The following is a 25,705-nucleotide window of genomic DNA, read 5'->3' as shown; positions in this document are numbered from 1 at the left end:
TAGACTGTTCATGAAATAGGACAAAGCTCCTGGAGTTCAGCACAGACAAAGATCTCACTCTTGTTTAACAAGGACTGAAGGGTTTGTGGTTACCACCTCGGTACCCTAAACTGCCACAGTACACAGACGATAATGTGTGAAATGCTTTCAAACATTACCAAGCCCACAAAACCCATGTTGACTGGACGGACCAGGACAGAATCAACATCAGTCTTTCTGAAACTGAGTTCAGCAGCCTGACAGAAACTGGAGTTGATCTTTGATAGTTTTCTAATCTCTCTGAAAGAACCTGAACAAATGAACTGTTCCTTTAATAACCAGCACCTTCCAGATTTTTGCAGCTCTGTGCTTCCTGTTTCAGTTCAGTTTAATTCATAAAGCACAAAAGCCATAGTGTTTCTGTGGTTTCAAACAGAAATCCCACCTGACATGACCTTTTCAATCTGAACAAACAACAATGGAGCCAGAATGTCATCTATCAATCAATTTCAGTAACTGACATGCAGCTGCAGTAGACATGAATAATATATTAATGATGAGAGCATTCTTGGTTTCCAGTCTTTGAAAACAAATGTATTAAAAAAAGTTGTCAGTTTTGTCTACAAAATATGTCAAAGAAAGGAGATGAAACTGAGCTCAAGTCCACTTTAGTCATAGACCTGTGGCCATGAAATACATAAAATACCATCAAGTTGGACCAGGTATAGCATTTGGTCCAACTTTGGTCTGAGATCAGGTTAAAGATACTGATTCTACTCTTCAGTTTCTGAGGTAATCAGAAGAACAACGTCTTTCAATTTTCAGTTTATTTATTGTGAAGGAATGTTTTGTCTTGATATTGTCTGTTTACACATCTCATACAAGTTCAGTTAAAATACATCAACAACATGAGAAACAAGCTCACACACACACATACACGAAGACATCAAAACAATGGTTCATTAATAAAAGTTTCAGCTGGTTTCGTATCCATACAAAAAATACACAAACATCTAAAAGCTACAACATCTTTTTACAATATGAACAGCAGGAGCTCAGATCAATAACACGATCAAAGTACAAATAAAAAACACAACAGTTTCAGCAAAAATTTAAAAAGCATCAAAATCAAATGTGCAGAGACGCCTTTTAATCGGTAATTATTTAACTCATTTCACCGATGACTGGTATTTGTTACTGATTTGTGTGAAATTTATCTGTTTCAGCTGCCTCAGATCTTCAGCCTGGATGGACTTCATTCACTGGAGGTCAAAGGTGAGCTGTGTGAGGCTAAAAGACTTCCTCCTCCTCTGCGTCACAGCCATAATCTAAATAAAATGAATCAGGTAATGAATCAATCAGACAATCAATCAATCAGCAGATTTACCGACAATATTTTGCGCCACTGTATTTAGGATTTCAGAATAAAAGCCTGAACCGACCTCCTACAAGCTGCAGGGCGCTGACACATTCCTCCTCCACTTCCACCTCCACCTCCTCTTCCTCGTCCTCCTCCTCCGTAGGGAGTGGAGCAGCAGGAGGGTCGGCGCTGGGCTCTGGTTCTGGATCAGGAGTCGGTTCAGATGCAGGATCTGCTGCCACTTCTATTTCCATTGTGACAGCGTCTTCAGCCTGAAATGCAACAAGTTTAAGATGAGGTATGACAGATGTGAAACATGAGGTCAGGTGTAAGTGTGGATGCTCACCTGAGGAGATGCTTTCTTTTTCTTTGGTGTGGAGGAAATGAGACGGCGGAACCTAAAACAAAAGCAGAAAATGAAACATCAGAAAAACATTAAAGACTGCGGCTATGGTTAGACATTTTTAATACAAGTTTTTGATTACAGATCACAAATAATATATAACAGCGAGTACCTTTTGCGCATGATGCTGGCGTTAGCAGCGAGCTCTCGGTTAGTCTCACTGTTCTTCCTTCGGCGACGGCGGTTGAGTCGTTTCTGTGTGGTGGTAGCATCAGAGGGGTCAGAGGCGGACCTGCTGGTACTTCCTGTCCCTCTGTTCAGGTCTCTGAGGACGTCGTAGTTGATCTTACTGGAGATCTTCTTCTTCTCCAACATCTTCTCTATTGCCTCACCTGCTGTCGATGCCATAATCTGTTCCCGCTTCTTATACTTCTTCTTCGTCTGAAAACACAAACAGCACACAGAGAGGTCAGTGAGACGTCAGGTGGTGGAAGGATCTGGCAGTTTTGTAGTCCATCTTTACTTGAGCCAGTCGACTTCAGGATGAGAGACTCTGCGCCTCACTCACCTTTTCCTTGTAAGTCCCCTGTTCCTTCTCTTTGTTTATCCTCTCTTCTTTCTCTGTAAACACAAACATGACACTTCAGCCACCTGAGTTCAAATCCACCATCACAGTCAACATGGATGCTCATCAACCTAAACCTAATCGATGGACTGAAATATTGACTGATTAAAGATGGTAATGATGATGATGAAGATCCTGACCTTTCTGCTCCTTGAGGTATTCAGCGTTCTGTTTCATCCACAGCTCTGTCTTCACTTCAACCTCCTTATCATTCAGGATGTACTGCAGAACATAGAGCGAGCCAATGAGAGATAAAACACTATCTTGTACAACCTTTCAAAGCCTAACGTTTCTTACAAAGGCTGCCTTGACACAAACAGCAGTTTATTGCTACAGACACAACGTTGGTAACGGTATAAAAAAGAAACTCTAAAAACTTCACACTGAGATTCACTTGCAGCTTCATTTTCATGTGAAAAATGTCACTTCTTCCTGCTCCCTTTGACAAGTTAACAAAACAAATACCAAAGTCTGGCTCATGTATAAGCAGGTCAGCTCTCTATATGATGCTGGCCAAGTGTTGAACTTACCTTTTCAATCTCCTGATCGTCAATACCATCCAAGTCCAGCTCTCCACCCTCTGACTGGTCACCTGAAAACCAACACAAACAGACAACAGGTTAGTGTCCTAAAATGACTCTGCTTAAGAAAACAACGGCACATTTTTCTGACTTCACGATGATGTAACAATGTTAATTGTTCTCACCATCTGGTTTCTCGCCTGTCTCTGAATCATCGACTGTCTGGAAGGTCTGTTGGAGACTCAGGCTAGCGGCACTCGGCATTTTTCCCAGGATGACAGCCAGAGGGGCTGCCTGACGGTGTGACCCCAACCCATTGTTTTCTAGCCCCGCCTCTTGCTCACAGTTGTCTGTCTTCTTGCCCAGCCCCTCCTCCTCTTGGATCACCTGACACAGGAAGTCCTGGGTCAGGTGCTGGGTGGCAGCTTGGAGCTCAGCATCTTCGGCCTCCGGTTGCTCAGGTTCTGATGCCGAGGACAAAACCTCCTCATGCTCTGGGTCTGAAAAACAAAAATTTAAGAGATGTGAGATTTGTATTTTGGTGAATTTGTTCAAACAGAGACAGCTGATGCATGACAAGTGGACTGACTGATTTCTTTGGAGTAGGCTGCGTAGATTCCTCTCAGTTTGGGTCGACTCTTCTCCAGTTCAATTTCAATCTCGTCTTTGTAGCAGCTGATCTCTCCTGACAGGACCAGAATGAAAAGGTTTAGTACTTTAAAATATCCCCCAAAAAACTGTTGGTTTTGTTGCTATTGTCCTGAAAGATTTCTTAAGTTCCTCAGTAATCTCTAGTAACTGACCTTCGACCTCATCCAGCTTCTTTGCCAGCTCCTGTTCCAGCTGCAGATGACAAGAATAGAAGGTTATTTAATTGGTTTACTCATTGACGGTTATTTATCTGCTACAGCCAATCAGAGACTGATGGATCTACCTGCTGGAGCCAATCAAAGACTGATAAATCTACCTGTTGCAGCCAGTCAGAGACTGATGGATCAATATGCTGTAGCCAATCAGTCAGAGAGATCTACCTGTCGCAGCAAATACAAATCTACCTATTGCAGCCAATCAGAAACAGATGGATATACTTGTTGCCAGCCAATCAGTGCCATGGGGATCTACCTGCTGCAGCCAATCAGAGACAGAGAGATCTATCTGCAGCAGGGAATCAAACAGACAAATCTACCTGCTGCATCTTGGCTTTGTGCTGTGAGGCGGTGAAGGACGGAGGATCACACTCCTGCTCCAGATCTACTCTCATGAACTCATCGATGGTCAGCTGACTGGTGGGTGTGTCCTCAAACTCTGTTAACCTGCATAGAAGGACAGAAGATGCAGACAAACTGTGATCTACTGTTATCTACTGTCAACCACTGGGATCTACTTCACGTCTCACCTCTTCCTCAGAGTGGTCTGGCAAACCTTCACCACACTGATCACGTCCTTGACCGAACGACGAAACTTGTGCATCCGAGCTGCTACCAGGAGAGCTGAGAAGGGGAAGGAGATTCATTGCTTTCATCATGCGAACAATCCCTTGTGTGCACTTTTGTTGATGTTTGTTGTTGCCACAATGACCATCTCCATTTTGTACCTGCTCCACAGAGGCCAGAGGGTCGGCGTCCTGTGTGCATCCAGTCCCTCTTCATCCTCTGAACGAGGCGAAGAGCCGTCATGGAAACCTCATGAGTCTTCAACCCAAACTCCAACATGTGAGCAAAACGGGGAATGTACAGGCAGGGATCTGAAGAGGATGAATAAAGGGGAAGACATGCTTTAATGGTTTTCTTGCATACAGAACAAAATTACAAAAGCAGCACGGAATATTAGGTCCATTTTTAAACATAGGGGAATATGAAATGTTCCATCACACAACACCTCTACAGCCGAAAGGGTATAAAACTAAGAACTATATTGGTAATAATAATGGGAAGGTCAAGAGTGGGATTATAGACCAAAAAATCACAAATCAGCAATGAGTGTGTCCCATATTTTCTCCACATGGTGCTACACATCTGCGACGTGTAGACTGTGTCCATCTAGAGCATCCTCAAACTATTTCTGTGAATACAAATGGTCGGACAGCGTCAAGCAACAGCCCATTCTTGTCTCTCTCATGTCATCTGTGGCATCGTGTTATTTTAAAAAAAAGTTGCATTTTCGGGTGGCCTTTAAAAGTCACTAGTCAATGGAGCGTCTCTGTACTGGACATCTGTTCATTGTCATTTAAAGTCAACGTAATGAGGATGTGAATTAACTCAGTGGTTAAGAATGTGTCACCTGGTGAACAGCTCAAATACTTTTTTGCACATTTAGCTAAACTGAACTCTTGTCTAACCAGTAGCTACAAAAATGTGCTGGGTTTAAGTATTCTAAATTTGTAAGTGCAAATGTGATTGTTTGTCCTGTTTTAAGTTCCTGTATTGTTTTTAAGTTATTCTATTGTTTTCACTGTGAAGCACTTTGGTCACCCTTTGGGCTGTTGTAAAGGGCTATAGAAATAAACTTTGATTGGTTGACTACAAAAGAAATGGTATTAAACTTTTCCTCAAACCCAGGAAACGCTATTTGCATGCTGTGTTTAAACCAATGACCAGTATAATTTAGTTAATTTTATTTACAGTTATCTGTTACTGTCTTGGACTAATAAATGAAATATTCAAACATAGATAACACATTGACACAGTTTCAGGTGTACGGTTATTGTGTTTCCTGCTCTCTGTCGCCATCTTGCGGAGCATGTCGGTGACGAAGGCGGAAGCAGCAGCGGGATGTAAAATGGCGTCAGGAGGCAATCAGCAGCTCGGTCGGACTGATTCTAACATTCACAGCGGAACGGACGGTCGGCGGGAGTCTGACAGGTAAACCACACAACCGACACTCTGTGGCACCCTGGAACCGGCCCGGTTCGGTGTGTTTAGCAAGGCGTTGCATGGACAGTGATGGTGAGGATTATCGGTAAGAGGCAAACAACAACAGCATCAACATGGCTGTAATAGTAACGCACCGGCGGGTGACGGTATCCTGAGTTTTTTTCCGGCTTATTATTGATTACTGATAAGTGAGTGCTGCAGCAGTGAGCAGCTCTCACATAGTTGTGGTGTCTGTTCACAACCGGAGCTACACAGGGAGTCTGTACTGGGCTTCCAGTCCGAACTGATACCAATGATCTGGGTCTGTTTAGTGAGGAGATGAACACAAACAGCTCCGGGATTCAGTCTGAATCTGACCACAGACTGATGGATGTGACATGAGAACACCTGCAAGGGCCTGTTTGACCTCCTAAAGAGCTTCAGAGCTCCAAAGTGCTGCTGGGCCCCGGCTGATTCCTACTGAACACGTCAAGTTCGTTAAGTCTTCAGACATGTTACTTAATCCTTTCGTTCACAGCTGCATATCACACTGCAAAAATTGATTTTTAACCAGGTCGCATAAACAGAACAAAGCTGCAGAAAAGGGGTTGAACAGTTAATCAGTTGCAAATCAAAATCAGCAACAATGCAGTTAGCAAATCACAAAGGTTGTAATTTAGGGTACATGGTATGCAGTATTTCTGAGACAGAGTGTAAAATGTAATGTCAGGAGATTTACAAATGGATGTCATCCTCCTGCTGTTACAGTCACTATTTAGATGTTGTCATATGTGTCAAGGCTGCATCACATGTTTTAAATCTGTTACACAGTAAATACTGAACTGAAGCAGGACTTAAAAAAAAAAAGTATGGCAAATCCATTGCACCAGCTGGGAGAAGAATTCCAATTCGATGTTTCCTCTAAAATCATTCCGTTATATTGCAGACACTCCAGTGAAGATGGATGATGGCTAAATAAATCATAATCTGCGTTTTCTTCCAGTGTCTGAAGCCAAAAAACGCAGCTTCCAAGGCAATAAATATGGTTTATATTAATGCCTTCTGAAACACAACAGAAGATGTATAAGTGTGTTTACGCATGTATCAGTTTAAACTGAGTTGGTTATTTTTAGCTTGTCTGTTGGTTTGTGTATTTGCTATTTTGTTCAGACTGCAGTTCCATCCAGACAGCAGGACCAGCTGCTGCTCTGATAATCTGGATTATAATTCTCTGATTCTCTCCATCAGTAAGCTGCCATGCTGTGAGGTGGTGACTCCGCCCACTCTGTGAGGAAGAGGAGCAGCAGGAAGAAAAAGAGGAGGAGGAGGAGATGGCGGCTGAACTTTTCTCCACCAGCCTCCCTCACAGTGAGGAGGTGGACGTGCTGGACGTGAAGAAGAGCTTCATCCAGCTGAGCAAACCGGAACCAACACATGAACACGGCGACGAGCGAGACGCCGTTCAGCCGTTCAACAGCAAAGACAACAACGCAGAGGACAGAGACAGCTGGCAGGCAGCGCACCCCACCCTCAGAGAGAGGTAAAAAAACAACCACAACAGTAACGCAACATCTGTCCCCACTCTTACTTACGCCTCATTTCCACATAGACTTGCTTTATGTTCGTAAATCTGTATAATACGTCTTGATATTCAATGTGAGGAAATGCATATCATTACTAACGGAGGGCTATCACTTTGTCCCGTCTAGTTTTTGAGTTTTTTTCTCCAATTACACATTTACATGATTTGACTGTCATCGTAAAGCAACTCAACAGCCTGTTAGCTGTGCACACTATTTGGTCTCTGTAATCTACTGCAAAAGTTACAATTTTTCAACATACTTGACTCTGAGCTGGAATAAAATGGAAGGAGTTTTGCAGGCACGTTGATGTTTACGAAAACTCTCTTAGGAATAGATAAAGCTCTGGTAGATTCGTATATGAGCAAAGAACTATGTGGAAATAAAGCGTCAAAGAGGCAAATCACAAAAACAACAACAATACCTCTGTCCCGACTCTCAGAAAGAGGTAAATAACAACTGTTCCTACCCTCAGAGACAGGTAAATAACAACAACTGTCCACGCCTTCAAAGAGATGTAAATAAGAACAAGAAAATTGTCCAGATGTTAGAGAGAGGTAATTAACAACACAACAACTCGCCACCATCACTGAGAGGTAAACACAATAACAACAACACAACTACATCCCTCGCTGTCAGTAAAGTGGGGACAGACGAGTCAAATTTTAATTTTTTTATACTTTCTCTATTTTGAAACTGATAAATAAAACTGACTGAAGGCGTCGTTATTTGTTGATGCCGTGCTGTACATTTGCAGGAACGCTCTAATGTTCAACAACGAACAGATGGCTGATGTCCACTTTGTCGTCGGTCCCCCAGGAGAGACTCAGACAGTTCCTGCTCATAAGGTACACAACCTCGTCCACACTGAGGATCAATCCACCCACTGCCTAATTTTGAAAAATGTCATTATGTGTGCAAGACGACGTGTGCGAGGAAGGGTGCCGGAGGCCAAAGAAAATGGAAAGCGACGCAGAATCTGACAGTGTGGTAGAGGACCTTGGTGCTCCTAAACTGCTGGCTGTAGCCCCAGCTATCCCTGAAACTGGAGCTCTTGTGAGACCTAGTCAACCTGAATTCAATGGGTTTACATCTGTTTACCTCTGTCCTACTATATGTAGTGACATACGGTGCATTTTAATACAGCCAAAATCCCAATTAAACTGTTCTCCTTTACACGTTTTTCTTTCATCAGACAATGAAATGAGCAAAAAATAGTGACTGAATGAGCAGTTTCCAAGCTGCCACTATGCACCTGTAAACTACTGATTTTATAACCACATCATCATCTAAAAAACCTCTCATCAGCATGAGTTAAAGACAGCAGCCGTGCTGTGAATCTGCCGATGTTTACATGCAGAGTGGTCGCTCAGAGAGAGAAAGGTAAAAGTGTCAGAATGTCCTGGTCCCTCACATCCATTGACGTCTATGCCGGCTGCTGTGCTGCTGACTGTGCCGCTCTGCCACTCATTTAACAGAGCAGATTTGCTGCTTTCACAGACTCCCACTCAAGGATGGAGGCTGGAGGAGCCAGGCCACCCACGTCAGATTTGACATTAACGTTCTTTTTTAGATCAGTTTCATCATGTACAGAAGTTCCAACCGTCAGCATTGGGTTTGCAAGGTTGGGGATGATTTCAAACGGCAGATGGTGTGCTGACCCATTTTCAACCCATTAGATAAGTTTTTTTTTAGTTTCAATTTTAGCTTACAGATAAAAAAAATACAAAACAAAAACACATTTAAGTGTGCAGTACCTCTTTTAGTTCTTTGGACCCTGCAATATTGTAAAGGTTTACTCCAAATACTTTTAGTTGGACCACTAAATTTGATCATTTTTGTGATTCCTTTTTCTAACAGTGTTGGGCTGAAGTTGGAACCTGTTTGAACCTTAAGCCTTTGATTCGCAGTGTGGGTCAGGAGATACCCATTTTCAATTGAATGTGGGCCACTTTTGATCAAAGGGTTAAACAAATATTGCCATTTGTGTTCTTTATGGAAATGTGTTTTTTATCAAAGTGGAAATTTCCATGTGCAGCTTTAGTCCCCCCAGTTACCACTGATTCTGAGATTCACCTTCATCCTTTAAATTCCAAGTAGTCTTTTATAGACTCCTTTTTCTGCCCTTTATATTTTCCTCCTGTTGTGTCCTCTGGTAAAGATTATTTGCCATTTGATTCCTGTCTGTGTTGCAGTATGTCTTGGCGGTGGGCAGCTCAGTGTTTGGAGCCATGTTTTATGGAGATTTGGCAGAGGGACAGTCTGAGATCATCATCCCGGATGTGGAACCAGCTGCTTTCCTCATCCTGTTAAAGTGAGTCTCGTCTGAGCCCAGACTCAACACCAAGTTGAGACCATGTTCCACACTTTGTGTTTAAGTCACTTTGGATTTCAAACAGGTCCACAAGTGCTACTGGGAGTTACTAACGTTGTGGTAGCATGTACCTAGCATGCTAGTGAGTAATCACCAAGCTTCAGGCATCATGTACTTCATTGACAGCTCGCCTTCACCATGTCCATTCCTGTAGTGTCCAAGTCTTTCTCAGTGCAGGAATTCCAGGCCAATTTATCTCCTTGGTTTGAATAGAGGTTTGATCCAGACTGTTTGGCTATGTGAGGGGTTTACAGATTCACTCTGAAATCTCCTGAACTGAATATTCAATGGGATCATCCCGATAACATCAAAGATGTCTGATATTTATGAGTTAAAATCTGCATGTTATATTTGTCATGCTATAGATAGAGGTTTTAGCACTCAATATCAATGGTAGATACAGAGAGTAAAACTGTTAAAATCTCACTTCCAGTTCTTGCTGATGAACAGAAACCATCCTGACCTGATTTCAACCCGATCTCATAATGTGTTGGGATATTAAAACATCATATATTAACTGAATGTGTCGTGCTAAAAGACACAGTGGAACTGGGAGTGACCCACCAACTTTATGTTCTGTTCCACTTGGAACAACAGTTGTTCTTCTAGTAGCCCTCAACCGTATGTCAGAGTCCTTGAGTCCCAGTTTACTGCAAAAAAATTGAGCCCCTTTAATCTAAATAAATTAAGTTTCATGGAAAAGTGAAAAACAAATGACTAAACATGACCCAGAATCCATTCCAGAGTACTGGTGCCACATGATAGCCAATCCTGATGTTCCTGCTAGCATATCCATTGTGTTTACAATGTTAAGAGATGATTCTCTGATTGGACTCCAGACTGTTAATAGAAAACACCCAATTACAGTCCACTTTAAATTCATGCATGTTGTCCTGTGTGTCGGATGTCTCAGACTCTTGACACATCCTGATCCTGCTGTGTGCTCTGTCTCAGGTACATGTATAGTGATGAGATTGAGCTGGAGGCTGACACTGTGCTCGCCACGCTCTACGCTGCTAAGAAGTACATCGTCCCCGCCCTGGCAAAGGCTTGTGTCACCTTCCTGGAGACGAGCCTGGAAGCAAAGAATGCCTGTGTCCTGCTGTCTCAGAGCCGATTATTTGAGGAGCCTGAACTGACGCAGCGCTGCTGGGAGGTGATTGATGCTCAGGCTGAGCTTGCTCTGAGGTCTGAGGGCTTTTGTGAGATTGACCTGCCCACACTGGAGATCATCCTGCAGAGAGAGACACTCAACATTCGCGAGATTGTAGTGTTTCAGGCGGTTCTAAGCTGGGCGGCGGCTGAGTGTGGGCGGCAGGGCTTGACGGTGACCCCCAGGAACCAGCGGACAGTGCTGGGTAAGGCTCTATACCTGGTCAGAATCCCCTCCATGACGCTGCAGGAGTTTGCAGATGGGGCGGCGCAGTCAGACGTGCTGACGCTGAAAGAGACTCACAACGTCTTCCTATGGTTCACCGCCACCAGCAAACCCAGACTGGAGTTCCCTGTGGTGAAGCGGACTGGTTTGGTGCCGCAGAGGTGCCACCGCTTCCAGTCCTCTGCCTACCGCAGCAACCAGTGGCGCTACAGGGGCCGCTGTGACAGCATCCAGTTCGCAGTGGACCGGAGGATCTTCATAGCTGGGCTCGGTCTGTACGGGTCCAGTGGCGGGAAGGCAGAGTACAGCGTGAAAATCGAACTAAAGAGGCAGGGAACTGTTCTGGCCCAGAACCTCACCAAGTTCCTGTCAGACGGATCGAGCAGCACCTTCCCCGTGTGGTTTGAACACCCGGTTCAGGTGGAACAAGACACCTTCTACACAGTCAGCACGGTCCTGGACGGAAACGAGCTGAGTTACTTTGGCCAAGAGGGGATGACTGAAGTGCAGTGTGGGAAAGTGACCTTTCAGTTCCAGTGTTCCTCGGACAGTACCAATGGCACCGGTGTGCAGGGGGGGCAGATTCCAGAACTGGTCTTCTATTGCTAAACAAAAACCTGATGGATTAAAGGACCTAAGGCCTTTAATCAATCAATACACACAGAGGGGCAGTCAGAGACTGAGCTTGGATTCTGACAGACTGTCTCAGTGACATGGAAGGTGATTGGATTGATTGGTTTGTTGAAAGAAATAATTAGTGAACATTAAAGTTTGTGTGACTAAAACTAAAGTATGCTGTTTTGTCTTTAATGTGATGAGGCCTATTAATGAGATGTTTAATAAATTATTTTGTAATTACATGGAGCTTCCACTAGAGTCACTAACAGCCACATTTAGCTGCTTTAGCCTTCAATCTGCCTTCAGAGACTAAGTGCTTCATGGGAAATGTAGCTCCATAACTTAACCACAGTGCAGCTCCTGAAGGAGGATTTACATTTGGATCTTCACATATTGGACATGGCAGTGTTGGTTACAGCATGAAGAGTAGTTTTGTAGTGTTTTAGCAGACTCATAGGTGAGCTGGAGTGCTGGAACTGCAAAGAGCAGCATGGTGAGTGGGGAAAGAGGCATAGATCTGCACATGCTAAAGGAAGCAACAACATAGTTACAGCTACGTAAGCTACATTAAGGCACGAGGATTTAATGATGATGTACTTTAGATGCTTTCTTCTTCATTAAATACATAATTTGGATCAATGGAGAACAATTTCAAGGTTGTTAATCAATAACCAGAGAGGGACTTTTAACTGTAAACAGCTCTTTGTTTTATTTGGCCTACTCCTTACTCATCCCAGCAGAGGGGTCTTAAAGTGATAAAGGCTGTTATAAAGATGGTTCTAAGTGCTGCTTATCTGTGTGTTATGAGTGGCCACATCATGTTACTGTTTGTTCTCTCAAATCTTAATCTAATATTCATTCAAGTTATTCATTATGGCAAGGATGAGGTTTTTTTTTTGCTTGTCAAACTCAATTCTGACAGTAAAACCCATGTAATTACAAAGCAACAGAGATTTGAGGGTTTAACCACCAGTTTGGTTTTCTGCAGAGGTGTCACACAAGGTTTACACCTGTTGTAGCGATACCTTGAAGTTTTACAATTCAACTGAAAATATTTACGGTCAGAAACATGGATAAAAGTCTCACCAATTGCGGGAGCGTTGATGCAGAGCTCACGAGCCAACAGCAGGAAGGTCTTACCCAGAATGTAAACGTTCACCTGGACACATAAAACAACAGTAAATGTACTAAAAGTGTACTGTGAGTCTGCTGAGAGGGTCATGCAGGTCTGAGGTCAGTCGTACCTGCAGCAGGTCACTCAGATCCAGCAACATGTCTGAGGCACAGTTCAGGAAAACCAGCAGAAGCTCTGGAGGTTAAATTTCACACTGAGGTTCAGATTGACCGACCGAAACCTGTCTTCAATACACATTAGATCACACATGCTCAGTACGTCATCATGGCTGCTAGGATACGTGGCGTCCCCTCTGTACGACACACCAGGTAAAGACACGCAGCGATGACGTGTTCCGTCTTGCGTCCTCGGGTCAGGTGTTTACTGACGACCAGCTTGAAGAAGTTGAAGGCCGTGTCCAGACAGTGCTGATTGAGCTGCAGCTGACTGCCCAGCTGCTGGATCTGACGCTTACCTGCAGACACACAGGGTTCATTACACCTGATGCTCCCGATTTATATGAGAACCAGGACTTTCAGATCTAATGAATGTTTTCGTGCAGTACTCACCGCTCTGCAGTGTCTGAGCTCTGGACTCTTTACCAACACTGGTGTGGAAACCAGAACCGAGTTGAGGAGCTTTGGCTGGACCTGGAGACGGACAAACAGATGCAGTGTCAGAGTGATGGACAGGCAGAGAGAGGCAGTGTCAGGCAGACAGGTGTTTGTTGACACTGTAAAAGAAAACAGATAAAGTTCATTGAAACTGGATTCTCAGGCTGACAAATGGAAAAAATGGTGAAACATTGAGTGTTGATGTTTGAATCAGAGCTAATCAATCATTTTACTATTTGATAATCAAATCAGATCGTTGTGTCACTCCCTGTTTGTACAAGTGGGACGTCAGGATTCCTAAAATAAAGTCTGTGCAGATGTTTCAGCTTTCACAGAACATCATCAAAAGCTGCTGTCTCTATATTTAACTATTAATCCTTTCAGTGTATTAATGCAGATTTCCAGTCAAGACATAGTTCATCTCAAAAAAGCCTCTTAAAACATTCACTTATAGCTACTTCCTGCAGCGTTCTGGCTCAGTCTGAGCCTCCAGCTGTAATTACATTCAATCAGCCTCACCTGGACTGTCTCCTCTGTTTCCATGACAATCAGGTGATTAGCTCACCTGGCTGCAGAGGGTAAGTCTTTCCTCCACAGAGACTGAGACATTGTTCAAACTTTTTCTGTTTCTGCAGCTACAACATGAAAACTGCTGTGTTCGTCATTGGGTGAGTTCAATAAAACATCTTATCTGCACAGGTAAAATGAATATCACACTTGATCGGTTAAATCTGAATCTCATTGCTTTGTTTTCCCAGACTCATCTTTTTCTGCTGTGAGTCCACAGAAAGAACAACAGCTGAAGGCCAACTGGATGGTAAACTGGTTTTACTGGTTTATTCACACGTTACTGTTGGAAATGCAGGGTGTTTATTGGCATGTCTACAGATTGTTTAGTTGGTGTTTATTTTCAATGCTGATAAAGTTTTTTTTTTTTTACTAAGAAAATGTGTTCCTGTGATACTTTTCTTGACAACCACAGAAAGTGACCGTGACTCTTGGCTGCTGACTTTTGACCTGCTGATGCTTCATGTCTTGTTGATGACACTGGTTCCTGTCAATCGATATACCATTTCAGATGTTTTGTCTCAGCAGGTTTTGTCCAGTCTGAGTGTCGAGATCGTTACCTGTGGATCCACGTGGCCTCAGGACAGATGCCTCGTTTCGAGGCCGTCGGTCAGTTCATCTTCTCTGAATACAAACAAACTGTTTTGACAGTCCAACATCTCACCATCTGTCTGTGTGTAACGTTCTGATGCAGATGGAAATGGTATCCACTCTATTGGTGAGCAGCTCGCATCGCGATGTGGTTACACCATCAGCACATTCAAGATGGATGGCTACACCACCTTCAGAGCTTCATACTATTCCTGCTTCACCCAGAACCAGGTAGCGCCACCTGAACCACATCCAGGCAGCTCTCCTTAATGATAGCAGAAGTTCAGGGGTCTATTTCAGGCTGCAAGTTTAACCAACTCTAAGGCTGGTGTTATTCTTTGTACCTTCTGACCATCTGTCCAAGTCTGGCAGCGACTACTCTCTAAGGAAGATGGTGCACATGCCAAGCGCTCATGCAAGATATACATAGATATGGCCTACTGCACATGTAATGAAAAAGACTCATACAAGTGGACTCTGGCAGATTAAAAATGTAATATAGTAAGAACTATGTCTCCATGGTGTCCATAGCCTCCCTTTAAATCCAGTGGAGCTAAAAATATGAATGTGTACCAATGTGGACCCTGATGTCATCTTGGAAACAGGATTGGAGAAAGGAGTTATCTGACAGATTGCCCAGAGTTTTACTTTTCTTAGGGTTTGCAAACAGAGGTTTCACTACACCCACTCTCTGAAAGAGGGCCCAGCTGTGATAGAAATAGAAAGCCTTTATTGTCACTGTACAAGGTACAACAAAATTTAAAGAGCCACTCCCTAAGTGTACCACCAATATACGCTATAAAACATTCTAAAACTCTATAAAGCACTATAAAACACAATTGTATTAGATGAGTTTGGTGTTTGCTTTTTCCAGAATGATGAAGTGTTCACCTTCAACTTTAATGTGTTGGTGAGTGATGGTGGTGGCAGATGGACCAGCCAGTCTGTTTCTGCAGTCTGTCCTGGTCTCACCTGGACTCACAGAGAGGTCATCTGTGAGGAGGACTACATGGAGGTCAGAACAAATTCTACCATTGAGAGCTTGACTAAATGGACTAAAATCTAGGATTTTGTTTAAGATCTGATATTGTCGACAGGTGAACGTGAACAGAGAGTCTTCATGTGGAGGTCACCAGGGGGACGGTGGAAAGGTGTGGCAGGAGGCTTTCTCTCAGGTAAATCAAACCAACACACAGATGAATCACAATGGTAGATTTAGTTGTCTTCTGTTCCTCAGTAGTTCATCCTCCATCCTAACTGATCCAGAATTAAAGAATCTACTTACAATGTGTTCAATCTTCTGAGTAGTACTGAACACCAAGGCTGGTATATTCATGCATCCATTAGCTAAAAAGACAAAAATATTAGCTGCGTCAGGTGTTTGTGTTGTCAACGTTTTATTCTGTAGTGGCTGTAAGTCAGATGCACATCCTGCTCTTTCACAATGCAGCTGCAGATGAACTCCAATAAACCAGCTCCCGTCACTGATTCTTCTCCCTTTGCATTCTAGAGTTTAAGACTTTAACTTTATTGAGCCACAGTACAGGCTGAGATCTCTTGTTTCACATAGCCTGTTACTGTATTGATTTGGACTTTGCAGCTTGCTCATGCTAACTCTGCAGCATAACTTCAGACCTTGGTACTGAGGCTTCATAATTTGTCCTTCAGGCTCAGAAGACGGCGAGCTTGACTTGGCAACTGATGTTCAGGCAACGTGATGGGCAGGTTTCCTCCATGTCTGTCACTGAGGCACAAAGATGGGGTTACAGCCTGACCACCACCGCCCAGAGGGTGGTGCTTCGATCTCCATACAAACAGCCGCATGCTGAGATCACAATGGTGGGTAACCATAAATAGAAGAGTGGAGTCAGTTAGTGATCTGTGTAATAAATGCTTCCTGGCAGGAGTGCTCTGTGCTACCTTGTTTAATGTGTGTGTCATTAGGTGGATGGTGTCTCTGTCAAGGTTGTCCAGGCTTCTCTGTTCTTTAAGCAGAAGCTGGTCATGGTGATGATTGACATGTCTATGGGCTGTACAGTCAGTAAGTTCTCCCCGCAAACACACCAGAACAGGAGGCTGGTTTCTGTAGGAAGGGTAAACTGAGCCCATGATGCATCTGCTCTTTCACCCAGATACAGGCTCTTTTGATGGGAACCGGCTCCTCTGGGACATCCCCCGGGTCCTCACTCCTCTCGTCAGGGAGGGAGCAAGATTTGAGAGTCGGAGCGTCAGTCTGGGGGTGGAGAGTATGCTGCTGGATGAACCCACCATGACCTCCAGGGGATTCAATATTGTCCAACAAGGAGGAATGATCCAGATCAGTGTTCCTTTTGGAGCAAAAGGTGGCTACAGGAAGGTATCATCACCCCCATCCAAATTTCAGACCGGGACAAGATATTGACTCTCAAAATCCTTTTGTTGTGAACACGTGCTGACTAATGCCGGCTGCAGAACCAGACGAAATCATATCAGAAATTTGACAAACAGCAGATGGTAGATTGATTGTTTTTTTTTTGTCTTCAGAGTTTGGTGGTGAACAACATGTACAAGGAGACGTATACAATCTTCCTGCTGTACGAACACATCTTCTCTCTGCTGTATGAAGACGGCAGCAGCATTGAGACCAGGCACAGAATGCTCCGAGTACTCGACACGCCACTGGTCTGCCGTCCTCCCTTTAGTCTCAATCGTAAGGTTCTCGGTTTTAAAACTAGTAAGACCTCAGTCCGCTCTAAGCATCACTCTAACCCATACCTGTAGTGTTTCCATCCATGTGAAGGTCTGCACTGGAAGGCAAAACCTATAGCCATGGTCATATTTCTACATGAAAACATTTTCTCATTACTTTTTCTTCCCACAGAGACAGTCAGTGGTGGCAAAGAGTTCAGCGTCTACCTGGGTAACATTCCCAGTGATGTCATCTTAGAGGACATCTGGATCAATGGGAAGCGGCTGCCAATGTCGGACACATCACAGCAAGGCTTCAGCATCAGTCCTGTTGTTCATACAAATGGCAGTCGAAGTTATGAGCTCCAATTGCCCTTTGAGGATGAAAATGTGCACTGGGTGGTAAGTAGATCCCGTTTCACCTCCTTTGGCCATTTCAGCAGAGCTCACGGCTCTTGCCTTTTTATTGCATTCAACCTTGGTGCCAACTGGTGACTGTCCAAGTGTCAGAAAGGAGATTTAGTGATCTCCTGAGCAGAGATAACACAAATTTACTTGATGTCTCAAAAGAAAGACTAAAACTTGTTTATCCATGTGGCATTATTGGAAAGTGAATAATACCATTAGTATGTGACATAAATGAAAGTTGTAAATGCAACAGTGATCTCATTAAAAGTTTCTAGAGAAAAGTTTGAGATTGAAAATGTGATTTTAAGCTTGCTTTGTTGCTCATTTCTCCAACAGTATTTGGGTGGAGGTGTAGTGGAATACTCCATAGATCTAAACTTCACTCTAACCATCCTTCCTCAGAGAAATTCCTACTACTACCACACATTCATCACAGCACGAGTGTTCAACAGATGTAAGTACATATTCTTACTCTCCACTGCAGTCTACAGCTGAAGACCTCTTATTGATCTACAGTGATGTAATTCAGTTATTCTTGAACTGAAACCTGTAATACCACCAGTCTAGCTTCTTTAAAATGTTACCTTTCTTCTTGAAGTCCCTCCAGAAATCACTGCTCAGTGTTCGGATGAAGGAATCTCCTTCAGCGTAGCCAAACCTCCCCATAGTCATATTATCTGGGAGGTTGGCATCGACAATGAACCTCTGACGCCACAACTTGTGGCCCAAAGAGGGTATCGCCTCTACAACAACAGCCACAGAAGCACCCTGGAAGTCCCTGTGTTCTCCGTCGGGTACACATATGAAGTAAGAGACCATGACATTAAATGGATTAATGAGTATCTTATAATGAATAGGTAGGCTCGTCACAACCCTACAGCCCTTCTGATTTTAACTTTTTTTTTTTTTTTCAGGAAATAAACTTGTCAAACTTTTATGCAACATTTAAGCTTCTTCTGAGAGATTCCAAAACTCTGGAGATCCAGACATCCACTTCCAAACGCTGCCTCTTCAGAACTGAGGACATGATAGGTAACCTGCATCTTTACAGGTAGAAGGCTGAAGAACAACCTGACTTCCATGTAAAATTTGTTCAGTTCTCCCAAACATGAGTTGAGAACTGAACTCAAAGACAGCAGAGGTCGAGTTCAAAGCCTGTGTACAAAACTGTGTACATGTTGAAACCAATTCAGGACAAAGCTAAAACTGAGCATTAAAGAGAGTCGCTAATCCAGGCTTGAAGTGGGTTAGATGGTATTATGGTGTGTAAACAAAAAAAGTTGAAAATTAGCAACACATTTTCCACAGTCCTCATTGCTCCAGTCCATGAGTTGGGCGCAGTACTAATGCCTAAATTCTGTGATGTCAGTTTGCTCTCCAGACGGGACCATGACGGTGGTGACAACCCCGTCCTCCACCTGGCCCACAGTTCAACCTGAGAAAACCACTCTGCTGGACCCCACCTGTAAACCTAAAGAGACTGACGGAGCCAGAGCCCTCTTTGAGTTCAAGCTGGACTCCTGTGGGACCAGAGCCATGGTAAAACTCTCATCTCATAAAGACTGGAGCACTGACCAGTTGATTTATCGCAAACGGATTCTGTTGACCAATTACTTGTTAAAATTACTTCTTCAAGGCAAAAATGCATAAATACATACACTACCAGTCAAAAGTTTGGACACACCTCTCATTTAATGGTTTTTCTTTATTTCCATGACTATTTACATTGTAGATTCTCACTGAAGGCATCAAAACTATGAAGGAACATATATGGAATTATGTAGTAAACAAGGAAGTATGAAATTAGTCAAAACATGTTTTATATTCATAGATTCTTCAGAATAGCCACCTTTTGCTTTGATTACTGCTTTGCACACTCTTGGCATTCTCTCAATGAGCGTAACGATTGAAATGAGACGGTATGTCCAAACTATATATATTCATTCATGGTACCAACTTCTCAAAGTCATACAGTTAACATTTTTTGGTTTTCTGGTTTTCCTGTGACAGTGAATTGAGCACTTCATTTTTTTTTTTCCAGTTTTCTGCCATGTACAATACTACATTATGTGACTCGCCTAAAGGATGTTTAAATATGACAGTTTTATATCAAAATTAACAGAGGACACAACTATGAATTAACTCCAGTGACAGTTCAGATACCGTACAGGTTTGGTAAGATTTGTATCTAACTTTAACAGGTCGGAGAATGGTACATGGTTTATGAGAACGAAATCCTCCATGATAGATTGCTGATGACAGATGGCCCAAATTTCATCTCCAGGGAATCTCAGTTCAAGTGAGTAATCAAAGAACCATCCATGTCAGAATAAACTCAATTTAACATAATGATGACAAAATCTCTTTTTTTTTTTTTTTTTTTTTTTAAAAACAGGGTCACAGTGAGGTGCTTCTATCCTCTCAGTGCGGTCAACAGACTGTCTGTGGAGAGGATCTTCAAATCAGTGATTCCTGGATTTGGTTCAGTCAAAGTCTTTGAGAGCCACACAGGTCAGAGTTCTTAATGATGTGGGTATACTTTGGTGTTAGTCACAAATGTTTAAAATGGTTTTCTATTTTGACAGATTCAATGAAAAAACTCGCTACTAAAGACTGTTCAGATCAGGGTTCAGCGAGGGCCACAAACACCCCAACAAACCATGCTCACCCAGCTCCAGCTGCAGAAGTTCTGCCTCACCCCGGTATCATGCCTCCACCAAAACTTGGGCCCAGTCACTTTATCAGAGTGCCAGGAGGACACAAGAAGCTGCTCCCCTTATTAAACTTTCCAAACCCAAGTCGTTCTCCTGAAACTCAAACACACCAAGTCTTTCAACAGGTTTCACCTCCTCTTGGTCATCTCATGTCCTGGACAGAGGACCGAAATGTATTCTCATCTTCAACAGATTCCCACTTCCACAGCTCTCTTCCCAGATATGATCTGTTGCCAGACAGCAGAGCCCAGCTGTCACATCTCCACACACCAAGTGTGGACTTCACAAAAGTAAAAGCAGAAATTTCAGGACACAATGAAGGATCTCCAGGCTTGGACTTGGATTCACTTGGCATGCATAATAAGGCTTCAGTTGTTCAACAGTTGGGAAGCTCCAGTCAGACTCCTACACCTCAAGGTTTAAACAGTTTAAGGGACAACTTCTGGCACTCTGCCCTGACATGGGGCCAGCCCACTTCTGGCCAAAATGGAATTGTCAAGCAGAGTCCAGTTCAGAGTTTTACAGCCCAATCTTCTTTCAGCATGCCAGACCTGAGTCAGCAACATGAGACCCACCCAACTATGAGCAATTACAAATCCTTGGGTGGTAGGATGGAAATGGCCAACATGAGAGGAAGGCCTTTCAATCTGCTTCAAAGTCAGTATGAGCATCAAATGCATCAGTTTCAGCCAGCCCTTCAAACACCAGGCCGCATTAGCTTTAAGCTACACCTGCCCAGCACAGACAAGAAATACGATCCTGCTGATACTAAACACACATCCAAAAATCATGCCCCTGATTCATCTGGAGAGCCACAGTTGTTAGTCAGTAGTGAACTGATGTCCACTGCAACCAGCCAAGTTGACCAAAACCTGGAGAAAATTGGGTCTATTGAAAGGAGGAATGTTCAGCCTGCAGTGCAGAACATAAGAGTAAAACCTTTAAGCAAAATTGTGTCTTCTGGTCCTCATCTCAATCAGAAACCTCTTGCCCTGCAGAAAAACTCACAAATCTCTATTCCATCCGGCTCCACCACCGGTACCAAAGCTGTCAACAGTGGAGGGAACCCCTGGACATCCCAACAGCTTCTGGGTTCAAACCCAAGAGAGGAACATCGCCAAGAAAACAAGCAAAACTTGGTCTACACGTCCTCCAAACAGCAGGGACACCAGCCGAATCTGGTCCTTTCTCCCCGCTGGCATCAGGGACATGAGCAAAAACTGGTCCATCCAGGCCAGAACCAGCGGGGACATGAGCATATCCAATCAGCCACCGAGACAAGAAATAGAGGACAGGAATCTGCTTCATTTTGGAGAAATATCTTACCATCAGCAGGTAGGAGCAGGAAACGGCCTCAATTATAGATTTAAATTTTTTTTACTGATTTTATTTTTTCAGCCGTTTGATTTTTTTTATTTTTTTTCCCACCCACCCTGATCATCAGGGGCATCCCACATCAGAGTCAGACCTCCTTCTGCTCTGTCAGGAAGACTCCAGACTTATGACCTGTCCAGCCTGCAGAACTCCCAGATCCCAGACTCCGTGTCCACAGGAGGAAGAAGCAGGATCTCCTACCACAGCTTCACACCACAGACCGTCAGAGAATATCAAACAACTGAACCCAGCACACTGAATGTAGGGGGCCAGAAGCCATCTGTGGGAGAAGCCAGGTTTACTGGTCCCCACACGGGTCCTAATGGTTCTAAAGATTTAGATTCCACCCTGAAGATCCAGAGCAGGTTTGGCTGTAGTGGTGTGTCCAGTCAGAGTGGGGGCAGCATTCATCGAGGCATCTTCAGAGGTACCAACACAACCAGCACTCGCACTAGATCCTCATACACCACAGTGTAAAAACTCCAGAACCACAAGGACAGAGTTTACATGTTACCTTTCTTCCCTCTGCTCACCTCAGCTGTTGAACAGGGAAGGCCACAGACCAGCTTCAGACTTGGCCTGGTTTTTTGCAAGATTTAAAACTGACCGTGAAAACTGGCTTTTATAGCTTGTGTAGAGTTTGTTTTTGTTTTTTGTTTTTAACTCTGTACAATTCTGAGATAATGTGAAAGGAGCCTATATCTCCATCAGATGTTACAATGACCGTATTAACTATAAAGCTGGATGTTAAAAAGTTGTACCACTGACAGTAAACAATGCAGACGTCGTTGAGATTCATGAAAATGACTCTTCTTAAATTTACGTCTACTTTAGTAGTACTTACTGAATGTCTGAACTCTGAAAAATGCAAACATATTTCCTTTAAAGCTGTTTTTAATTGAACTACAGATCAGTGTTTTCAAATATTTTATTTAAACATTAAATAGGAACTGAAATGGAGCCTAAAACAGGGGAAATGACCATTTAAATCTGAACTATGTGATTTAAAAACCTAAGTCATCTTGCCCTTTGTCATACTCAGACCCAAAACAAGATTTAAAAATGAAATAAAATGGTATTTGTTACAATGACCAGAAATTTACCAAGCTTAGAAAGATCAGAGAGCAGAGTCTATGCTGGTTCGCCAAGGTAAATCTGACAATAAATGCTACTTCGTTGGACTGATGCGAACGTCTGAATGAAACTAGCAGATATAAAATAAACTTATTACATCACAGCTGGTCAAATCTTAGATCTAATCAGAACCTTAATACGTAGCGGGAAATGGAGGAAGAAATTAAAAATAGTTTGATCTTCCACCAAAACATTAATCTGCCATGATGTTTATAATTAAATGTTTTTTATTTCCGAAATAAGATTTTTATCATACGATAGCAATCAATGCTTGCGTTTTGGACTGGCAAATGAGCTTTTAGGCCTTCTAATCTGAACTAACTGATCTGATTCAAGAATCCTGAAGCCTTACTTAAACGCAGTCAACAGCTAAAGTCAGAATGAAGATTTTACAAAATACAGAAGAGCTGAACAAACTTCTTTTGTGCTAATTGTTATAAAAACTGAAGTTCTTTCCTCTGTCATGTTGTTTCTATTATGATCAGTTTATATCACTAATGTGCTGGTGAGCTTTAGGTGTTCTGCACAGTTTCTACAAAGCAGCTGTGCTGATGCTCGTCTCTGTCCTTTCAGGTAAACAGGCCAGCTGATGAAGGACAAACACTGTCTGCAGACCATGATTCAATAAAGTTTCTTTACATTCATTTGTCTGATGCTGTGTTACTACTCGGCGTGACCCCAGAAATGCAATTCATCATTAGTTTCATTTCATTACTGTGTTGTCACAAGCAGAGAAGTTTGTCAAGTTATGAGCCTGTGAATAGAGCTTTTGTATCTTTTTTTTGAAAGCTAAACCTCTTAAATTTAGTCCAAAGTTACTTAAATCAATCCACTGGACTTTAAGAAAGTTCCTTGAAGATGTTTCACCTCTCATCCAAACAAGAGGCTTCTTCAGTTCTGGTGGTGGTTGGTGTTGCCTCAGCTTTAAACCTCTGTGAGGTGTGTTCAGGGCTATTATTCCAACGACCAATACCAAGACTCGTCTGACTACTCAGCGATGGTCATTGTATCTGTGGGGGTCGTTGAAATGCACAGATGTCACATCGTTGAGTAGTCAGACGAGTCTTGGTATTGGCCATTGGAATAATAGCCCTGAACACACCTCACAGAGGTTTAAAGCTGAGGCACCACCAGAACTGAAGAAGCCTCTTGTTTGGATGAGAGGTGAAATGTCTTCAAGGAACTTTCTTAAAGTCCAGTGGATTGATTTAAACCACTTTGGATAACCATGACCTGGATGAATGAGAACCTACACAGACCTCTTGATTTAACCTACTCATTTAAAGTTGTGGTGGTGGTGTGCATTGTAAGTTGTACTGTGTTCAGGAACACAAGTATTTAGTGTTTCAATGGTATGTAATACTGTAACACATACACACAGCTCTGACAGAGTTGTGGAAGCATTTGTCTTACCATCAGCAGAGACGAACTGCCCCACAGCAGATGAAACGCCTCCACTTCCCTCCACAAACTGGACCTCTGAGACGATGATGTTGTCTTCCAGAACCGAACCGCAGCCAGTACACACTGCGCTGCCTCGAGCCTGGTCCACATCAATGTCAGACCCCCCACAGGTCTTGCACACCCGGGAGCTCATGGTGGAGGGTCAGAGGTCAGCACCACCTGAGAAGAAGGTGGAGGTGAGGTCATCCGGGTTAAGCATCCACAGCTGATTCTTCATATTCAGCTTATCAGAGCACCTTAAAACATTAACTTTTTAATAAATTCTATCTATTCTTAAAATTCTTTTGAATCTGGTTATATTTGTTCCAACACACAGTATCCCTACAAAAGAATGGACAAAAAACAGCTAAGTTTGCACTGCATTTGAAATGATGAATGAATCTGCCTACTATTTGCATCACATAGTGCCACACATCTGTGATGCATAGTTACAGAGACTTTGATTCTGTTTGTGGGATGTCAGGACTACCCCTGATGGTTAGGTGAAGTTGAAGGATATTTTGGAGAGCAGAATCATATTGTTGGCGCGTCTATGCAGAACAGGTCGAAATGATTTCTTGGACAACAAATGGTACAATTGTGGACTTTAAAGTGCCTGGCCATGGCCCTAACTGACATGCCAACAGTGATGTGACATTTTACACTTTTTTCTAAGTCAGAAAAAAGACAATTTCTGCTAAATGCAATTTCAGGGCTTGTGAATCTGCCATTATTATGTACTCTCTGCGGTCAAAAGGAAATAACCGGGATACAAAGAAACATTGCGATACATATGTGTAGCTTTTCGGTAATACCATGAGCATTAGTAGAAGACAACTTTACTTCTCTTTTTGGTTTTTAAAATGTTGAAAAGTCCAGACTTTCCTTATTGGTTCGTGAACGTCTTTAACAACAAAAATGGGAGGTTCAGCTGCTTCCACCTGAATTGACTGAATCCAAGATTTTCGAAAATCCCAAGAGAAATTAATATCATAGAGTAAACATCTACATTTGCACAAATTAACAACACCACAGAGCACCGTACCAATCGGGACTCGAACACGGGATTCTAAGATACAGGGGCACAATGTTCAACCGTTCAGCCAGCACACAACTTGGACGACCCGTGTTAACTAATCCTGCTTAGTAGTCTAACCAATCTTAGGTTAACCGATCAACTCACCAGCAGCAGAAACCAATCACTAGAATCAGTCGGTAGAAACAATAGAGTCCAGGTCGACGGCTGGAAACAGTTTTAAAACCCTTTAAGTCGCCAGCTTTAATTTTGTAGTATTATGGTAGTATTTTGTGGTTATTCATGCGCCAGAGAACTAAACACAATAACAATTCGATTTGTCTACAGTTACATATCAGTTATTGATCACAGGACAGTATTCCAATCAATGTTTTGTGTTGTTTGTTTTCCTCCAGTGGCGCGCTGAACTGACG

At 43.0% G+C, this 25,705-nt stretch overlaps 3 protein-coding genes across 4 annotated transcripts; 2 read left to right on the top strand and 1 right to left on the bottom strand.

The window, feature by feature from the left end:
• Nucleotides 1–791: 791 nt before the first annotated feature.
• brf1b (BRF1 RNA polymerase III transcription initiation factor subunit b) lies at nt 792–25,694 on the bottom strand. The gene is made up of 19 exons (XM_022212407.2): nt 25,440–25,694; nt 24,227–24,436; nt 13,314–13,394; nt 13,046–13,219; nt 12,875–12,906; nt 12,717–12,789; nt 4,423–4,572; nt 4,225–4,318; nt 4,015–4,141; nt 3,632–3,671; nt 3,418–3,513; nt 3,014–3,328; nt 2,838–2,899; nt 2,448–2,529; nt 2,251–2,303; nt 1,855–2,123; nt 1,686–1,737; nt 1,422–1,611; nt 792–1,307 (listed from the first exon to the last, which is right to left on the bottom strand). The coding sequence occupies exons 2-19, from the start codon at nt 24,408–24,410 to the stop codon at nt 1,270–1,272; spliced, it is 2,112 nt and encodes a 703-aa protein (XP_022068099.1). The 5' UTR covers nt 24,411–24,436; nt 25,440–25,694; the 3' UTR covers nt 792–1,269.
• Nucleotides 5,546–11,802, top strand: LOC110963891 (BTB/POZ domain-containing protein 6-B). 2 transcript variants are annotated; one of them, XM_022212410.2, is made up of 5 exons: nt 5,546–5,689; nt 6,929–7,220; nt 8,018–8,108; nt 9,456–9,574; nt 10,589–11,802. In XM_022212410.2, exons 2-5 carry the CDS (start codon nt 7,012–7,014, stop codon nt 11,619–11,621), a joined length of 1,452 nt encoding a protein of 483 aa, XP_022068102.1. In that variant the 5' UTR covers nt 5,546–5,689; nt 6,929–7,011; the 3' UTR covers nt 11,622–11,802. The 2 variants fall into 2 exon arrangements, with proteins under 2 accessions (XP_022068102.1, XP_022068103.1); XM_022212411.2 differs by lacking the exon at nt 5,546–5,689 and adding an exon at nt 7,736–7,856 and having other exon boundaries at nt 7,098–7,220.
• On the top strand, nt 13,401–17,030 carry LOC127537666 (uncharacterized). Its single transcript, XM_051960569.1, has 5 exons — nt 13,401–15,531; nt 15,614–15,691; nt 16,185–16,355; nt 16,461–16,557; nt 16,649–17,030. The coding sequence occupies exons 1-5, from the start codon at nt 15,526–15,528 to the stop codon at nt 16,915–16,917; spliced, it is 621 nt and encodes a 206-aa protein (XP_051816529.1). The 5' UTR covers nt 13,401–15,525; the 3' UTR covers nt 16,918–17,030.
• Nucleotides 25,695–25,705: the final 11 nt, after the last annotated feature.

This window comes from Acanthochromis polyacanthus, chromosome 16, assembly GCF_021347895.1.
Source record: "Acanthochromis polyacanthus isolate Apoly-LR-REF ecotype Palm Island chromosome 16, KAUST_Apoly_ChrSc, whole genome shotgun sequence".
NCBI classification, from domain to species: Eukaryota; Metazoa; Chordata; class Actinopteri; family Pomacentridae; genus Acanthochromis; species Acanthochromis polyacanthus.
Note: the sequence above shows the minus strand (reverse complement) of the source record. Positions and strands in the feature narration are given on the sequence as shown.

What these genes read in the sequence shown, in the direction of transcription:
- LOC127537666 (XM_051960569.1), top strand. An exon ending in GGCAGGAGGCTTTCTCTCAG is followed by an intron (nt 15,692 to 16,184) that starts GTAAATCAAACC and finishes TTTGTCCTTCAG; the next exon opens with GCTCAGAAGACGGCGAGCTT. An exon ending in CGCATGCTGAGATCACAATG is followed by an intron (nt 16,356 to 16,460) that starts GTGGGTAACCAT and finishes GTGTGTCATTAG; the next exon opens with GTGGATGGTGTCTCTGTCAA.
- LOC110963891 (XM_022212410.2), top strand. Translation starts at nt 7,012, where the DNA reads ATGGCGGCTGAACTTTTCTCCACCAGCCTCCCTCACAGTGAGGAGGTG. An exon ending in CACCCCACCCTCAGAGAGAG is followed by an intron (nt 7,221 to 8,017) that starts GTAAAAAAACAA and finishes GTACATTTGCAG; the next exon opens with GAACGCTCTAATGTTCAACA. An exon ending in AGACAGTTCCTGCTCATAAG is followed by an intron (nt 8,109 to 9,455) that starts GTACACAACCTC and finishes TCTGTGTTGCAG; the next exon opens with TATGTCTTGGCGGTGGGCAG.
- brf1b (XM_022212407.2), bottom strand. Translation starts at nt 24,410, where the DNA reads ATGAGCTCCCGGGTGTGCAAGACCTGTGGGGGGTCTGACATTGATGTG. An exon ending in CAGACCACTCTGAGGAAGAG is followed by an intron (nt 4,142 to 4,224) that starts GTGAGACGTGAA and finishes CCTTCTATGCAG; the next exon opens with GTTAACAGAGTTTGAGGACA. An exon ending in ACAAAGCCAAGATGCAGCAG is followed by an intron (nt 3,672 to 4,014) that starts GTAGATTTGTCT and finishes TGTCATCTGCAG; the next exon opens with CTGGAACAGGAGCTGGCAAA.